Consider the following 18,209-nt stretch of genomic DNA (forward strand, 5'->3'; position numbering starts at 1 on the left):
TCATGAGCATAGAAAAGAGTGTGTTACTCGGAGATGAGCTTCGCAGTCATGAACGTAGGAAAAAGTGTGTTAGTCGAAAAGAGAGAACTAATCTTTGAGTGAAACAGAAGTTATGAGATCCTAATATGACAATATTTCTGAGCTCAGACATGACCAACACAAAGGTCAAGGCCTTCAGACCTTACAACAACTACTGTAAATGCAGAAATGTTTGCGGGGATTTAATTTTGCGAAAGGGAGAAAATGGAGTGTTCGCGATGGTTCTAAGTTCGCATTTGAAACAATAGTAGCGCTACAGTCACACAACGAAACGAGTTTTCGCGGTAGTTTTAAATTCGCGGTAAAGAGTTCCCTGCTAAAACTGCGAATATAAAATGACCGCGAACATTTCTGAATTTTCAGTATGCAGGGCACTTACAAAACGTAAGGTTATGCAAAAAAACAATGGAAATATATAACATCAAGGAATGGATAGGGATCAGGTTAGCATTATACTTGTAGGCACAAACAGAAGGAGAGGTCCATAGACATGTCATACTGTAAATGCAGAAATGTTCGCGGTGGTTTTATATTCGCGGTTTTCGCGGTAAGCTCTTCGCCGCGAACTTAAAAAAACTTAAAACACACCTACCCTCTTGTCTATCATTGTCTCAAACGCGAACTTGAAACCACCGCGAACACCCCATTTTCTCCCTACCGCGAAATTTAGACCACGCGAACTTAGATGCATTTACAGTATTCGAACAACTTACCTGAATGTCCACATCAAGCGTACCGCACACGCATGCCTTTCAAAACTACCGCAAAGGTGACGTCTTCATTGAAGTGTATGACATGCCCTAACGCTATAATTTGTGTGCCTGAAGAGACAACATTCCTTGATCAAAGGTCGGTTCCCTTTGTTGAAACGTCACAGATGCAGTCAGTTATGTAATTGCCACTGCGTTGACGCGTGTGTTAACTACTGCAGTGACTGCTGACGTTACGCAAGGAGTTAATCACAGTGATTAGATTTAATTTCATAGCTGTGAAAACTCTAGGTTCAAGTCATGGGGAAAATATTTTGTCAATGGCTTTGTCATCTCATGTATCTTGTTGAAACAACAATCTAACTACAACGTACAAGAGACTCGTTGAGGACGTTCTTTTGAAGGTCAACCCGCATATCCCCTGGATGATTATGATTTGCCCTTTTAGGCTTTTTACACACTGAAGACTGTCACCAGGTCTAAGCTTGTTTGTTTGTATTGCATACCCGGTAAACCGCCTCAATGCGTAACACACCAGGTTTGTACTTATGAGTACAAGCTGCATATCCGGACAGATTTATATGATCTACACACACAGGGAAGATTTATATGATTCACTCTCACCGGGAAGGACCCCTACTCTTTTCGATAAGTGTGGCGTGCTCGGACGGTGTGGCTCTCCTCAAACATGGGACCTCCATTTAACGTCCTATCCGAGGGTCGTCCCTAACCGAAGCCAGGTACTCATTTTCACCCGAGTGAAGTGAGGAAAGTCGTTTTAAGTGCCTTTCCCAAGGGCACAACATCAACGGGACAAATCAGGGAACCCCGGATTCGAACCTCGGATTTCAACCTCTGGGTTCTGGGGCCAAACACCCTACCACTGCGCCACCGCGACGCCGCGACGCCACTATTGTCAACTACGCGTACGGCCAAGTGGTCTCCTCGCTTCGGAAAATGGCAAACTGTTGAAACGTACTTAAAAAATATCATGATGTCCGAATAATACACATCATTGTCGCACAGATATTGATGCTGCAATGAATCGTTAATACTTGCAAAAGTTTTAGTTATCAACAGATGACACTGCTGTGGCTATACTTTAGGACAGTGTTCGTTAAGTAGTATGACCTTCAATCTGTGCATGGCCGTGTGTCACTGTAGGCTGGAGCAGAAAGTTTCTGGGCGGTGTACAATTTTGGTCGTGTCTGTCCTGCCCTGCAGGAGGGGGAGGGGGGCAAGCTGTGTGTGACCTTATGCATGACCTTGTGTTTTGTTTTCAGTCTGAGACACTGAGAGTGATTTCTCTGGTGTGTGCAGTCTGATTCCGACTCAGGTCTGTCCTGGCTAGCTATACCGTGAGGGGAGGGAGGGTGGCTTTGTAGGTTCTGTAGTTTATACATGACCTTGTGTATTTTCACTCTGAGCTCGAGACACCCAGAACTTTCTGGTGTGTGCAGTCAGGTGACCCCGGCCTGTCCTGCCCAGCTACAAGAGGTAAACTGTGCAGGTTCTGAGTGTGACCTTATGCATCAGACCTAAGGTGTTTTTTCAGGCTCAGACTATGACTTACTTTTCTTGGCGGTGTGTGAAGACTGTCCTGCCCCGCTACAATAGATTCACAGAAGGGGGAGGGGGGGCAAACTGTGTAAGTTCTGAGTGTGACCTTCAAAAATGCATGACCTTGTGTTTTTTCAGGCCCAGAATTTTCTTGGCGGTGAGTGTCCTGTCCCGCTACAAATGATTCACAGAAGAGGGAGGAGGGCAAACTGTGTAGGTTCTGAGTGTGACCTTCAAAAATTCATGAACTTGTGTTTTTTCAGGCTCAGAATTTTCTTGGCGGTGTGTCCAGAGTGCCCTGCCCTGCTACAGAGGGGGAATAGGGGCAAACTGTGTAAGTTTTGTAGTTGGAGTAGGGTTGAGACGTGCATATTTTCATTTTTTCAATTTTGAAACAGAGAAAAAACAAAGTTCAGGAAAAATCTAAACATCAGCCACGAATCCAAAATGATATTTAAAGGTGGAAACGGAAATAAGCTACAGCGTAAATATAACTGATATCCATAACAATAATGATAACAGCATCATTGTCAAATAAATTCTACAAAATCAATATCAACCAAAGATGACAGAATATTAATATTAGACAGACCTAATGTTGATAAAATAAAAGGCAAATGAATATGACAACGTCCATATCAACAAATATATCAGAACATCAAAAAAACAAGAACTAATAGTGACAAATCAATGGCGAATAAATATGACAAATAAGAGACGTGCATGTGCATGACCAAGGATCAAGCATAGAGTGAAGCAAAGACGGTTGAACCAGAGCGGGAACCTTTCGCAGGACTCTCAAAGAGTTTTTAGACACTGTCTGTACAATGTGTGGATTTACATAGGGGTTTTCAAGATCCCTGTCAGTGTCAAGGAACAGATTAGAGAATAGTATAAATTATCACAGAGAATGTTTGTGATAGCACTGGTTATTTGTCAGCCCTACTAAGGTCGCAGAACACAGTTTTTATCCGCGATACGGGTACACGAAGTAGTGCGGCTAGATTCTTGAAGGCCTGGTAGAAAGTCGCATGTGAGAGGCAGCCAAGTGTAAACTATGCTGCGTGGTATAGTATTGTGTCGACTTTGAGTCTGTATGATTTGGATTGTGAATGTTTTCCAAAGCGTGTATAAATGCGCCTCATGACGTAACTGTCTTTTCTGGTGAGCCGGCTGCAGTTTTTTTACCTCCGCAGAGGGGCATTTCAGAGAGGGCGTCAAAACGCGATACGCCGACCGAGGTTTTTATTTTTGTAGTTATTTGCAGGTTGTACCCTAAACTCAAACATATATTCGTTTTTCCTATTTCTCAAGTGCACTGCACTAAAATTTGTACCAGTCAGAAGCCAGTCACCTTGTGGTCCTTAACTATAGAAATCCCCATAGGCCGAAAACTGTGTTCTGCTACCTCAACAGTCACTCAAAATACTCAGGGCCGAAGACTGCTGCACTGCTGCAGTCTAACTATGAACTGCCAGAGGGCATTGTTAACTTGTGCGTTTCCACGGACTGTAGGCTATGCCCACTAGTATTGATTGTATAGTCCGCACAAGTTATGCTAATATCTCGCTCATTTATGTGACTGTATATGACTGCCTTTTATTTATTTCAGACAAATATGCAATGCAGATTAAGACTGAAATATAATTGCATGTATGTATCGATAGTTTTTTAATCACATTTTTTTCCGTTGACTGATTGTTAAAGCCCTACCGTCCTTATGTCGGGTAAACTAGTCTTCAAACCAGTCGACACACCTGCACCACAATCATCCTTCATTAACAACGCTGGAGCCGCAGGAGTTTAGTTCCCCTTTGGAACATTTATTCAACCCGTCTTTTCACCAAAAGTTGTGGTATAAATAGTACCAACTCTTCAACAACTTGAACTAAAGAATTTTAACCTTCAAGATGTACATATGTACGTAAGTTTTAGTGATTTAAGAGCAAGTCCTTTCACCACAAATCTGTACAAATTAATACAATTTTACTAATAAGATTCTTAACCGGTATGGAGTTTTAACCCTATCTAGACCGGGGGGGGGGGGGCTAAAAGTGCCCGCGCCAACTTTGACATCGTATAACTGCCAAACGACGTATGGTAGGACAACCAAACTTGGTGACTTTTCCTAAAATTAAGTTGGCAACAATATTATGATAAAAGTATAAGTTCATCATTTTTCGTGTTGCCATGGCAACGGGTTTCTGGAGAGGCATTTTATGCAAATTTCACTAATTTCGATTAAAACATAGTTGTTTCCAATGTTTTCTTGCTCAACCACACTAGTTTTCTAAATGTATAACATCATTTGTGATTTAATGTAACTGTCATGATTTAATATTCATAAATTATGCTAATTTGATGACGTCATCGCTCGTAATCCAAGATGGCGGACAAGATCATCATTTTTTGTATAAACAGGCTTTTTTGCCTTTAAATTCGTCACAACCTGGAATTTTCTTAGCCAGAAACATTTCGATTAATGTTTTTAGTCTATTTTGATTGTTATTTGGGGTCATACATGGAAAAAATGTATTCTAAAAAAATTCAAAATGGCCGATCCGAGATGGCGGATCCCATGGGGTCGCTAACAACACATGACTTCATTTTTCGACGTCAATTTGACGTCAACTCAGTCACCACTGACGTCTTGGCATACCTTCAAATCAATAATACACGCACTATTTTGTTTAATGCTTTTAGATATTATGGGAATTCCCTATTTAGCCAATAAAATAACATCGATGACGTCATAATAACGTCAGATTACGTCATAACGTCACCAAAATTAAAGGAATTATGAAACTTCACGTGAACATCACTCCCTGCAAATTTGGTGATGATAGAGCATACCGTTCGGAAGTTATGAAGGGGGGGTCTAAAGAGCCCCCCCCCCCCCCCCCGGTCCAAGAAGTCTCAAAAAAGCCCGGTCTAGATAGGGTTAAAATCAAAGCAGTGATGGACAGAAACAGAAACAAGTGTTATTCTCTAACGGTGAACATTTAGTCCCGGACGATGGCCGGTAGATGATGATGATGATGATGATGATGATGATGAATAATTATGAAATCAATATGAAATAAACCGTGCATACACTCATTGTCCCCCAGACAACAATGAAAGTATCCACCTTTAAAGCAAAAGAGAATCAAGATGCAAAGAGCTAAAACAAATTCCACAAACTGCAACAACATTACTGAAGATCACCCCGCATTCGTAAGAGTATGCTTGGGAGGTTTTAGGGTATTTGGTAATCTCCAAGCAGATCCACACCGGTGCCAAAATCGTATAAGCTAGCCAAAGAAGGCCCAGTCAGGCACCGGTGTGGATCTACCTAGAGAATAATTTGGGGGTGCTCAGGGGTTTATCAGACTATAATTCTACCTGCAGCTGATGAAGTTGCTAGCACGATGCATTTAAGAGTTCACCAAGATGTTATCTGAAGTAATATACACTTGTTTCTGCTGTATAAAAACGCTTTAAACAGTAAAGGCTATGCTTGTGATATCAACTGATAAAACATCATTTGATCACAAAGTCTTAAGTCAAGATTAAGTCTTTTAAAATCACCTTTTAAAACAGTTGCTAATCAACATGGCGTTAGTTCTTATCCCCCATATTGTTATCATTATTATAATGATAAGGAATATAAATTTTTGACTCATACTGATCTCGCGAATATGGCCACGTCTAAACCAACAGCATTATAAATACGGTATTTGATAAAGTGAGAAAATTGTAACCAAAATCATCCTAAATACTATACTACGGTAATTAGTAATATATTGATAGAATACAGCTACTATATAAAAAGTAATGAATCAAACAAATTAGCCATTTTACCATAAATGTTTTACCATGAGTGTGGTATGTTAATTTGATGATAAAAAGGATTCTTAATATACGTATGAAGTATTCGTAAGATAAATTCTAAGTATTCTTATCGTTGTTTAATATAACCTCCAAGCAGGCCCAGTGGATTGCAAAGACCGTATCCAACTGGAAGAAGGAGCTTATGCAAAACATACTTCTTCTGCCAGTTTGATACGGTCTTCGCAACCTATAGATCTGCTTGGAGATTAGTTTAATACAGAATAATACATTTCTGTGACTAAACGTTGCACAACAGTTCTCTCATGAACAATCTGTATCCTACATCTTTCCATCAACATTCAACTATTTCAACATTTTTTCTAATCACTGTGGCCATCACAGTGCGATGTACAAATGGTTAGGTGCCCCCATTTTTTATCTAATGAACTAATGATAGTAATTAACTAATCTTTAAGGGAATCCTACTAGAGTGCGGGTGATTCGAAAAATGGACAATATATGTAAATATATTTTCAAACCGATAAACTGAGGACTCAGTCATTTGGTATCATGTGGAACTGTCTTCAGCAGCTGATTCAATTTCACATAGCTTTTGTCATATTTTTGGGACTCCGGACCAACTGTCTCATATACATTATAAAAAGCTACCATTCTCTTGAAATCACAGAACCCACAAATACTAGAAAAAGTGGGACTTTTCGTCTTCCACTGCCTCCAAAAAAGTCAAACCCAGCTAGTTTATATATAGCCAGCAACTGTATTTAGTATCAGTAGCCTACTGTTACAACAAAGGCAGACACAGTTTACTGACGCATGTATGTTTTTCCCTATGTTTTTACCATGTATTTGCAACTAGCCTACGGGCATGAACTTGCAATTAACTTCTATCACATTATAACCTGCGGACCAGCTCTGTTGTCTTGTTTATGATGCTTGTGGGACTATGGACTAACTTTTACTGACTGATTCAACATCCTTCTCAATCATGATAACATGACGACCAGTTCCATTAGGGAGAGTCGTGACTTGTTGTCATTCTCATACATAACAAATAAACAAGACCATAGCACGTCCAGGTCAAAAGAGACAAAAACAGAAGTTCTACTGCAGTACCAATGTCACATACCAGGGGGCCCAAAATCAACCTTGACTTTCGGCTTCATAACACCTGCCCACATACCATATATCATCGTAATCCATCGAGAGATTCTTGACTTATGCTGACTACAGTAATGCGGAAACACAAACACACACACACACAGATAGACAGACACACCCACAACTATGTCTCCATTTTTCATGGACATAATAACCTGTGGAGCTTCTCCAAAATCAGCTATCATGCCTGTTGTGGGGCTCAGGGCCATCATTCTATAGCCTTTTGTGGCTCCTGACTATATTCAAACTAAGGTTGCAATGAAAACTTCTTCTGCCAGTTGTATACGGTCTTCGCAACCATAAGATCTGCTTGGACATTAACATCTACCTACAGTTTTGTGCAGGCACCTATAAACCTACATCTATCTACAATTTCGTGCAGAAACCTATAAACCTACATGGACCTACAGTTTTGGGCAGGCACCTCTAAACCTACATGTACCTACAGTTTTGGGCAGGCACCTCTAAACCTACATGTACCTACAGTTTTGGGCAGGCACCTCTAAACCTACTTCTGCCTTCCGTTTGGGGCAGGCACGTGTGGGGGGCACCTCTAAAGCTTCAATTACCTACAGTTTTGGGCAGGCACCTCTAAACCTGCATGGACCTACAGTTTTGGGCAGGCACCTCTAAACCTACTTCTGCCTTCCGTTTGGGGCAGGCACGTGTGGGGGGCACCTCTAAAGCTTCAATTACCTACAGTTTTGGGCAGGCACCTCTAAACCTGCATGGACCTACAGTTTTGGGCAGGCACATGGGAGAGGAGGGGCAGGCACCTCTAAAGCTTCATCTATCGACAGTTTTGGGCAGGCACCTATTGACCTACATGGACCTTCAGCTTGAGGCAGGCACATGGGGGGGGGGCACCTCTTAAGGTTAATTTACCGGCGGTTTTGGTCAAGCACCTCTAAACATGCAAGGACCTACAGTTTTGGGCAAGCACCTCGAAACCTACATGGAGCTGCAATTGTGGGCAGGCAGCTCTGAACCCACATCTACCTAGTACAGTTTTGGGCAGGCTACTCTAAACCTACATGTACAAACCTACAGTTTTGGGGCACCATTATGAAAGCTTGTGCCAGCTGCAGCCTGCGACACCTGTTTTAAAAGCTTATGATGCCTGATTTAAAGCTTCTGACACCTGTTATAAAGCATGTTGCAAGAAATGCATTTAGGCACACTTCCTGAATTCGCGAAGACATGTGCCCCAGCGTGTGTTTGTATCCGGACACACTTTCCGAAACTTCTTTCGGCATTTACTGCAAGACTTGCCGCGGCAGGTTGCCCTTTTCCAAAACATTTTGTTGACACAATTCTTCCAAAAGCTTGATAAGGTGCTACAAGTTGCCGCAGGTTTGGGGGTAGATGCTGGAGCCAGCGGAGTGGAGGTCATTGGGGTGGAGGGGACTGTTGTGGTCTCTTCACAGATCAGATCTTCAGGATTTACATCGTTTAGCAAGCTTAATCCTGTAAGGTTAGCAGGTCTAGTAGGTCCGGCACATGTCATCTCGTTTTCAAATGCATTAGATCCTGTCATCATTTGCTTAAAGGGAAGCATGTTGCAGTCGCACTCCCAGGGGTTGTCGCTGATGTCAACATACGAAGCGGAGGCCAGTACAGGGAATATATCCGCATCAAGGCTCGACAACTGATTTTGGGGAAACCGTAGATACCGAAGATTACCAAGTCCCTCGAATACGCCAGCTGGCAGACTGACCAACTTATTCCGGCGGATATTCAAGGAGTCCAGGTTACCGAGACCCTTAAATACATCATCTGGAAGAACTGACAACTGATTGTCGTAAAGAGTCAATTCCTCTAGGTTACGAAGTCCTGCAAATATGTCGGTTGGAAGACTGGACAACTGATTCTCGCTAAGATACAAGTACACTAGGTAAGGAAGGCCCACAAATGTGTCAGCTGCGAGACTAATCAGCTGATTCTCATCCAAATACAATTCCTCCAGGTTAGCAAGTCCTACAAATGTGTAAGCTGAGAGACTGGAAAGCTGGTTCTCGTCAAGATACAAGGTCTCGAGGTTGGCAAGTCCTACAAATGTGTTAGCTGGAAGACTGGACAATTGATTTTCAGTAAGTTTCAAGTATTCCAGGTTACCAAGCCATACAAATAGCTCAGCCGGAAGACTGGACAAATTATTCTCGTCAAGATACAAGTACTCGAGGCTAACAAGTCCCTGAAATATGCCAGATGGAAGACTGGATAACTGATTCTTAAGAAGACTTAGTCTAACCAAGTTAGCAAGTCCTTTAAATATGTCAGCTGGAAAACTGGTAAACTGATTCTCGCCAAGACGCAACCTTTGCAGATTACCAAGTCCCTCAAAAATGTTGGATGGAAGGCTGGTCAACTGATTCCCGTCAAGCCACAACAGCCGAAGGTCATCATTTTCCTTAAATGTATCAGCTGCTAGGTTAGTCAGCTGATTATTACTAAGGTACAGCTCACGTAAGCTGGTTAAGTTATGAAATGTTCCATTATTGATAACAGATATCTGACTGGATATTGATTCTATCCGCCACAAGCTTCTATAGCTTGAGAAATCAGACTGACTTAAGGTTGTGATGGGGTTGTGTCCCAGATTCAGTTGGGTGATGGTTGTAGGCAGGTCCTGAGGAACGCTGGTGATGCCTCTGTAGGCGCAGTTACAGACCCAGGATGAACAGGTGCAGGTGTGCGCTGCCGTCGGTCCAGTTTCCTTCAGGATGATGAACAGAAGGACCAGGAGTCTCTTCATTTTGTTGACCATCTTGAGTCTCCACTACGCGAAAGAAGGGATTAGATGAAGTCCAGTTAGTTACATGCATTGCAGGATGAGTGAGTGATGCATTGCACAAAATATAAGATGAGTGAGTGAGTGAGTGAGTGATGAGTGAATGAGTGATATATTGCACACAAAAGATTTTTTAGTACAATGTAAAATATATTTTCTAGTACAATGTAAAATATATTTTCTAGTATAATGTACGGTTTTGCACTTGTCTGTTTTTAATTGCTAGATATGCCAAGTATGAATTTACCATTATTTGCCATGATGGAATGATATGCAGATCAAAGGATTTTATTCGTATAGTATAGTAAATATTCCTCTCTTTCTTAGTCATATGTTACAAAGCCTAGGTCTATTATCAAATGTAGTGGAATGATAAATGTCTTACAATCTATTATGCAAATTAGATCTTCAGTTATTCTTTTCCAAGGTCTTAAACAAAAAGGCCTATTGCAGTTTTAAAAAAAAAACGCTTGGAGGCCCCAACATAGGTGACTTTTTAACGAGGTAAAGAGCTATCTACCACCAGATAATCTTGCCCAAATAGAATATATTCAGAAAGCAAGATATTAAAAATGAAAGTTCTGTTGTAGCACCCTAAAAAAATGATAGGCCGAGTAGTAAGTTGAAACAACACCAAAAACATGACCTTCTTGCGGAGGTATTCTACCAAAGTCTGCAACCCTGTGAACAGCTCAGATCGTACTTTGTTCACTGGAGTTGTCTATTGGTTGTACACAGTATCATTTTGCTGAAAATTGACAGGGAATTCCACGAACCTTGACTGTAATGCTGAAGAACGTCCTCTAAATGTAGGTCGTAGATCTAGAACCCAAGATGAGAAAATGATGCCTGCAAAGAAAACAATATACATGCGGTTTATTTATTTATTCATCTATCCATCTATCTATCCATCTATCTATCTATCTATCTATCTATCTATCTATCTATCTATCTATCTATCTATCTATCTATCTATCTATCTATCTATCTATCTATCTATCTATTGATTGCAGATTGCATCTGTGCATGTTTCAACAAAGGACCTCGACCTTTAAGAGATGTTGTGTCTTAAGTAAAAAAGGACAATTTTTATGAGCCAGAACTCGGCATACACTTCAAGACTATCCGTACAAGTTATAGACAAATAGTAAAGCGGCTGCCTGTAGATATCTGTGTGCAGAAAGGGCAAACGGGGACTGGGGGGTCGATTGTCCTTGGACAACAGTATATCACCTTCGGGTATCTAAACTATCGAGTTTTGTTTGTTTGTTTGTTTGTTTGTTTATTAGGAATCTCCATTAGTTACATTGAACTATTCTTCCTGGAGTCCTCTACACACAATCGAATAAAATACATAACAACAAATTATACAGATAATGTTGATCAGACAACTAACATAAATCAATCATTAACGTTCTTAACCTTATCATATTATGCAATACATTAAATTACTCATAACGTTAATCAATCAATTCATCATTATTCTCAATCAATTAACATAAACAGAAACATTATTATCATATTATATCATACATGTACATAATATTATCATATATTGGATATTGTGGAGGTCAGAGGTCATGAAATATACGGATGTATTGACTATTGATATAACAGAAGGAGGCTATTGCCTGTAGGATCTGTTTCTAAACATCTCGGGAGAACGACTCTATTCAATATGGATACGAAAAAAACATCAATGCAATTGGTGAAAAAAGTCTCTTGTGACTTAATTTACCCACTGTTGTCTAAAACACTTGGACATTGGAATAATTTTGCCCAGACCAACCTAACCTTTGCCCAGCTGTAAACATAGTAATCAACACCTAATGTAGCGGCAGTAAAGTCGCTCAGGTCACACAGGGACAGCAGTGATTGCATCTGTGCACGTTTCAACAAAGGACCTCGACCTTTAAGGCATGTTGTGTCTTAAGTACAATAGCACAATTTTTGAGCCAGAACTCGGCATTCACTTCAGGACTCTCCGTACAAGATATAGACAAATAGTAAAGCGGCTGCCTGTACATATCTGTGTGGAAAGGGCAAACGGGGACTGGCGGGTCTCTTGTCCTTGGACAACAACAACATCACCTTCGGGTATCTAAAGAAATTCTCAGGAGGACGACTCTATTCAATATGAATAGTTTTTTGTGTTTTTACGAAAAAAATTCTATAATTTGTCCAAAAGCTAAAACAATCAGCCGTTGGCATAATTTTGCCATGACCAACCTAAACGCAGTGGCAGTAGTGATTACATCTGTAAACATCTGAACAAAGGACCTCGACCTTTACGGCATACAAAAGAACAGGTCGTAAAACAGTCAGTGAAGACGCCTCCGCTCTGCTGTATAAGGACACGCCCTGGGACGTTGTCCTGACATGACATGCACCTGGTCTTTATGGGCTGTTGGTAGCCTTCCTTGCAGAGTTTTTGGGCGGTGACGTTTAATTTTGGGGTTGGTTTGCGCGATTTTCAACATATCAGGGCCAGATTCTTTTGCTGGAGAGGTAGGTGTTGACATTGACAAAGACCAAGGATTGCGAATCAGCGCTCCACCAAGAAATAAGAAGGGGAGACACAGAAAGCCTGCAAAGGAGGCTAGGCCGTTGGGGCGCCACGCTCGAAGACCTGCACAGCATCTGGCTCTAGTTTTCTCTGCCACCCCCCCCCCTCACACACGCACACACACACAAACTAAAAAGTATTAAACCATAATGATAAAGACTGGTTGATAGTGACTTCCAGGTCCATGACTCAATACATATGCTTCGTGTCACCTTCCAAAAAAAAAAAACCTCTGTTGGAGAGGTGTTTTAGTGCTAGGTGCTCAAACTGAACCAAAATATTGGATTGAAATCGTGAGGGTAAACAAAGGTTAAGATGTGATGCAGAAAACAGTCTTTTTCACTCGTAAAATGAACAAAAAACACGTTAACTATCATGTAGCATTGCTGAGAAACAGTAGAAGACTAGACCGGACGGCAGAAACCAGCGCGAGACGATCCTTAAATCCTGTCGGCCGGGGGAGCAATATGCCCCGCATCTTAAGCCCCCTCTCACTGGACCCGCGGTACTTTTAAGCTACGTTTTGAATGGTATTAAAAAAAAAAGATTCGTTTTTTGTCGATGTACTACGTTGAGTGCTTTGTCCATTCGATCGGCCGCAGCGATGCCGCCAGCGTGCCGCGGGTCCAGTGAGAGGGGAGCTTTACCTCTGATTATCTCTCTAGAAAGGAAAAGAAAGGAAGTGAAAGGAAAGGGAAGGGAAGGCAACGGAATGGAAGGGAATGGAAGGGAAAGAGAGGAGAGGTCCACTCCCTCGGGCTTCAACTCCCCGTAGCGTTAATTTAGATCGGCGGGCTTACTGCCTTGGGCTGCCGAAGTAACTGGCTAACGGCCCGCTCACCCAGGCTGGTCCCCAGGGCACTGGCCTCTAAGAGTGGAACATATTTTTCTAACCCAGCCGAAGGATATCGCCTTGTGCGCTATGGATCGGGCATCCATAGGAATTAGGAGCACTCACCTCCGTATGGTTGGATGGCAGATCTTGGCTCTTCAGTCTGAAAACTTCTGTAACTTCTGCAAGTGCCGGGAGTCCGTTTACACCGTTCGTCACTGCTGCCCTGATGATATGAGCGATTTTTATTTTATGTGTTCTGTGCCCACAAAGTCTGTGGTCTTACTTTTAACAGGTGATAAATCTGTCAAAGTAATTACATAGCAACCAGGCCATGTGATTACTACGTAATGACTCTCTCGGGTCACTCAGGGGCAGTTGGTGTAGGTGAAGGTAGTTCGTGTCGCAGTCAAAATGTGTTTTAGAATTGTCATTTGTTGGCCTTGGAGCAGAAATATATAGTGTTTAACACTGGTTCCATGTTTTACATGTCATTCAAAATCTTCTATATTTTGGTATTTATCACTTCTGTCCAAGCCTGACTTTTGTGTCAGAACGCGTCATACACAGAACTGAAGACGTTTGAAGGACACGCGTGTACGGTTCAATGTCCTCATCTAACCTCCCATGGGGCCGCTGAAGGCCCGCACAGTATCCCTGTGTAGAAAGGGCACATAGGGACATGCCGGTCGTTTGCTTGTCCACAGTATGTGACCTTCGTAGGCAGGTAGTCGACGTGGTAGTCGTCGGGGTTATGTGATCTTCAGTATGTGACCTTCGTAAAGTAAGTAAGTAAAGTTTATTGCACAACAAATGTCACAGGTACAATGTATGGCAAGTTCGTAGGCAGTACAAAATGTCAATACATATATGTCTTTGCTTATTAACAATGCTATTGAATTCTACAGAATACATATGTGGAACTATGTTACATGATACACAGGAAACATCAATTGTTTGCTTCAGAGATCAATCGATTTCTTTTTAGAAAAGAGGTAGATATGTATTGGCCTATGTACAAGGAAACTGCGTCAGGACATGACATAAGTAAATTGAATTTTTAACGTTTCTGGGATTGTCTTAGATGGTAAGGTTATGTTTGCATTGCGGGTGATAACATTCATAAGTGTCTGTCTCTCTTCAATGTACGTGGGGCACGTTAAAAGAAAGTGAAATTCATCTTCAACAGTATGTTTGCAGGTAGGACATCGTCTCTGAGTGGCTGGTACATTATTATGACGACCTTTTTCTATTTCTAAACAGTGTGCGCTAATTCGCAGTTTGGTTATGTTTGACCAACGTATGTGACCTTCGGCTATCAAAATAACGTTGTTTCTTAAAAAGTCTCTTGCGACCAAATTTTCTTCACTTAACTTGAAATGTTTCCTCAAATAGTTTCATCAGGTTGTTTATTAAGTCAATGGATAACAAAGCAGCCAAGAGTGTTTTACCTAACCGACGTTTCTGTATCTGTATCTGTATCTGTACAGCCGGTATAACCGCCATTCGGCGTAACACACCAGCTTCGCAGGCACGCGGCGCGGAGCAGCTGGTTATATTACACTAAACGGCCTGTCACACCTAGTCTCTGCACATCTGACTGCAACCGTTCTCTAAAGCTATTTAGTTTCGGTGATTATCTGTCCATTAGTAAGAATGTGACAAATAGTCGTCATAACGTCAGCTAGGTAACAACACGTGGTTGTGTACTTTGTTTTTCTGTTAACTTGATCGATTTCCTGATTCCTGGTATCTTTCCAGCATTCAATTGAACAGTCACTTGAATGCTGGAACACAACAGGATTATATATGCTAACTACAGCAGGGGCATGGTACATAGAATGTCGAAGCTAGGTCACATTCCTTAAGCTACACATGTACACTTGGCGGTTTAGTGTGATCTATTTTGGGGGAAAATTGTAAGTAGGTGACATAATTTGTAGGGGTGAACGAGTGTGCTATTGTCAAGGACTTCAGATAGTACCGAAGCGCCAACTAGCCATCATGATTGTACTGCAGCCTGGAACGAACGGAAGATATCAACTGTAGCTGACTTTGCCTATAAACTAGATATGTCGGATATGTGTGGTTGACCTAAAGGTGTCATAATCCCAAGATCGTGGCTCCCATCGGATGCAGATAATCGTAAAACATGTTTTGCTTATCGCAAACTTGTAATCGGAGGACTGTTTTGTAGATGTGGGTGTTTACTATATGAATTTATCATACCTGGGCTGGGAACGTTTGATACGGGTGTTCTGTACCGAATGATAAGCTCGGGTTATCACACGAGGTTCTACTTTTATCACACGGGCATCCATAGAATCATTCGAACGCACTTCACGTGCGCCAGTTGCGCCGGTGTCGAAAATTAGAATACCAGGTTCGGACGTTGGAATTGCTGTTGTTATAATTTTTTGTTCGAAGACATCAACTTTTCTCCGCCAAAATATCTAGTCAAGCAACTGGATAAAATTTTGAAACAGTCGAACGTTTCAGATAGCATTCGCTATATTTCGTCAGTGACTGGCGTATCTTATTACTTGGATGTCTAACCTTCATCAACGTATCAACTTTTCTCAACTTCTGGCGCATGTCGCATTGAAATGTGTGTTTGCTCGGGTGTGTATGACATGGATGAAATGCACCACGGTGTATTACGCATCACCTTCGGTCCCTGCCCTCCCGCGGGTCGGATCCTCCTCAGCCGTCGGGTTGGTACCTTGGGTGACACGGAATACAACGAGTTGTATTCTATATCTACAATCGCATGATACTCCAGCACACAGCTCTAACGCGCTCCCCTTTAAGATGAAGAAACACATAGTAAAATAATGAGATAGCGACCCTCTTACTAATTAATTTACAAGATAGAGACTCGCGAATTCTTCTTCTAGTGAGATAATGAGGCAACCCGCTAGCTGGCGCTTCTGCGTTGGGGCCTGGTGGTATATCAAAGCTGGGACGAGGATCCGGTTTACACTTCTACGATTTCGCCTATTCATTCATTCCCTCTCTCATATCTAGTAAACTGATGAGATAGGGGGTCGCTATCTCATTATTTCACTAGACGGAGATTTCGTGAGTCTCTAAATAGCAGATTTTTATCAAGACATTTGCAACAAAATGACTTATCACCAGTTCTCCTAGTTATCACTGTTTTTGAATTGAATTTCTTATCAGAACTAAGTAAATGTGATCAATAATCAAGTCTCAACACAGTGGCAGTACCGATTGCATATTTTGTGTACGTTTGAATAAAGGGCTGCCACCTTAGGCATGTCGTCTCTTCAGCGATACAAAAGGACAAATCATAGGGGCAAGGCTAGGTCATACACTCCTATAAAGACACCTTTGTTGATTTTGAAGGACATGCGTGCCCTCACCTAACCTGACCACATCGCCCTTTTGGGGTGCTGCTCTCGGAGGCCCATACTGCATACTCTGGATTTTTTTTCTGACCTACCTTCTCTTTGTCACTTTTTGCCTAGGTTATCCATTTTATATGTTTCATCCACCCATCCTCCTCGAGGCCTCCTATATTTGCGTAACCTTGGACTGGGTATAATTGTATGTTGTACGGTCTGAAGACTAGGTGACACATGTTGGTCATGGCAGCTCAGAAATATTGTCATAGGATCTCATAACCTCTGCTTTATTATAAGATCATCTCTCTCTATCTCCCCCGCTCTCGCTCTCTCTCTCTCTCTCCCTCTCTCTCTCCCCCCACTCTCTCTCTCTCTCTCTCTCTCTCTCTCTCTCTCTCTCTCTCTCTCTCTCTCTCTCTCTCTCTCTCTCTCTCTCTCTCTCTCTCTCTCTCTCCCTCTCTCTTTCTCTCTCTCTCTCTCTCTCTCTCTCTGATAAGCACTCATGATTTATGAGATTTATGAGTTACGCTAAGAACAGATTACTATCACTGTAATTACTGTACCACCCCCCTGGTTAGTACAGTATTTACCACAGATTCAACCCCGGTGGGCAACTACGACAATAGGCAGTCTGAGCTCTCACCTGAAATCAAATCCATCTTGCTCAACCGCTACTGGGCAGCAGTGAAGAAAAGGGTAAGACGGACTCCCGACACTTAAAGAAGGTCTCACACTGAAGAGTCAAGATCTGCCATCAACCATACTTTGGTGAGTTTTTCTATACATCAAGATGCATGCCAGACCCGAATGAGCACAAGGCGATACTTATCCCTTCGGCTGAGGATGAAACGTATGTGCTTGGCCTTCCCAGGGTTAAAGTCGCGTGTGAGATAAATGGAGGTGTGGTGTCAACTCTGACAGCGGGACATGTTGCGCCCCCGGCCGACGGGGTGATTTATTATCTGTGTCTCGCGCTGGGTCTGCCATCCAGCTCAGCTATACTGTTCCTCAGCAGTCCTACGTGATAGGTGACGTGTCTTTGGTTCAATTTAGCAGTGAAACGGTGTTGGAACAGTTCGCGAGACGAAATTCTGGTTCCTGCGTCATATCAAAATGGCGACGAAGAAATTGGAGTCAAGGACACTGTCAGAAGGCACAATGTATTATAGTCAACACAGCTGCATTTGGAGCCTTCTTTTGTAATCTCAAAGTGACAAATCTATGAAAATTCCCAGGATTTCTCGTTCTGATCTACACTGAGCTTCACACAGGATGACAGAAGTTACAAAAATATGTCTGTGTCAGGAAAAAATTATCACTGCAGCTGGCATAAATGACTGTAGTTTCAGTG

General features: G+C 42.0%; 1 protein-coding gene across 1 annotated transcript; it reads right to left on the bottom strand.

Moving 5' to 3' along the window:
- Window positions 1–8,472: 8,472 nt before the first annotated feature.
- LOC136426894 (leucine-rich repeat-containing protein 15-like) lies at window positions 8,473–10,068 on the bottom strand. Its single transcript, XM_066415617.1, has one exon. It carries the CDS (start codon window positions 10,066–10,068, stop codon window positions 8,473–8,475), a length of 1,596 nt encoding a protein of 531 aa, XP_066271714.1.
- Window positions 10,069–18,209: the final 8,141 nt, after the last annotated feature.

Source organism: Branchiostoma lanceolatum, chromosome 1, assembly GCF_035083965.1.
Source record: "Branchiostoma lanceolatum isolate klBraLanc5 chromosome 1, klBraLanc5.hap2, whole genome shotgun sequence".
Classification (NCBI taxonomy): domain Eukaryota; kingdom Metazoa; phylum Chordata; class Leptocardii; order Amphioxiformes; family Branchiostomatidae; genus Branchiostoma; species Branchiostoma lanceolatum.

Coding starts and splice junctions, on each gene's coding strand:
- LOC136426894 (XM_066415617.1), bottom strand. CDS start 10,068: ATGGTCAACAAAATGAAGAGACTCCTGGTCCTTCTGTTCATCATCCTG.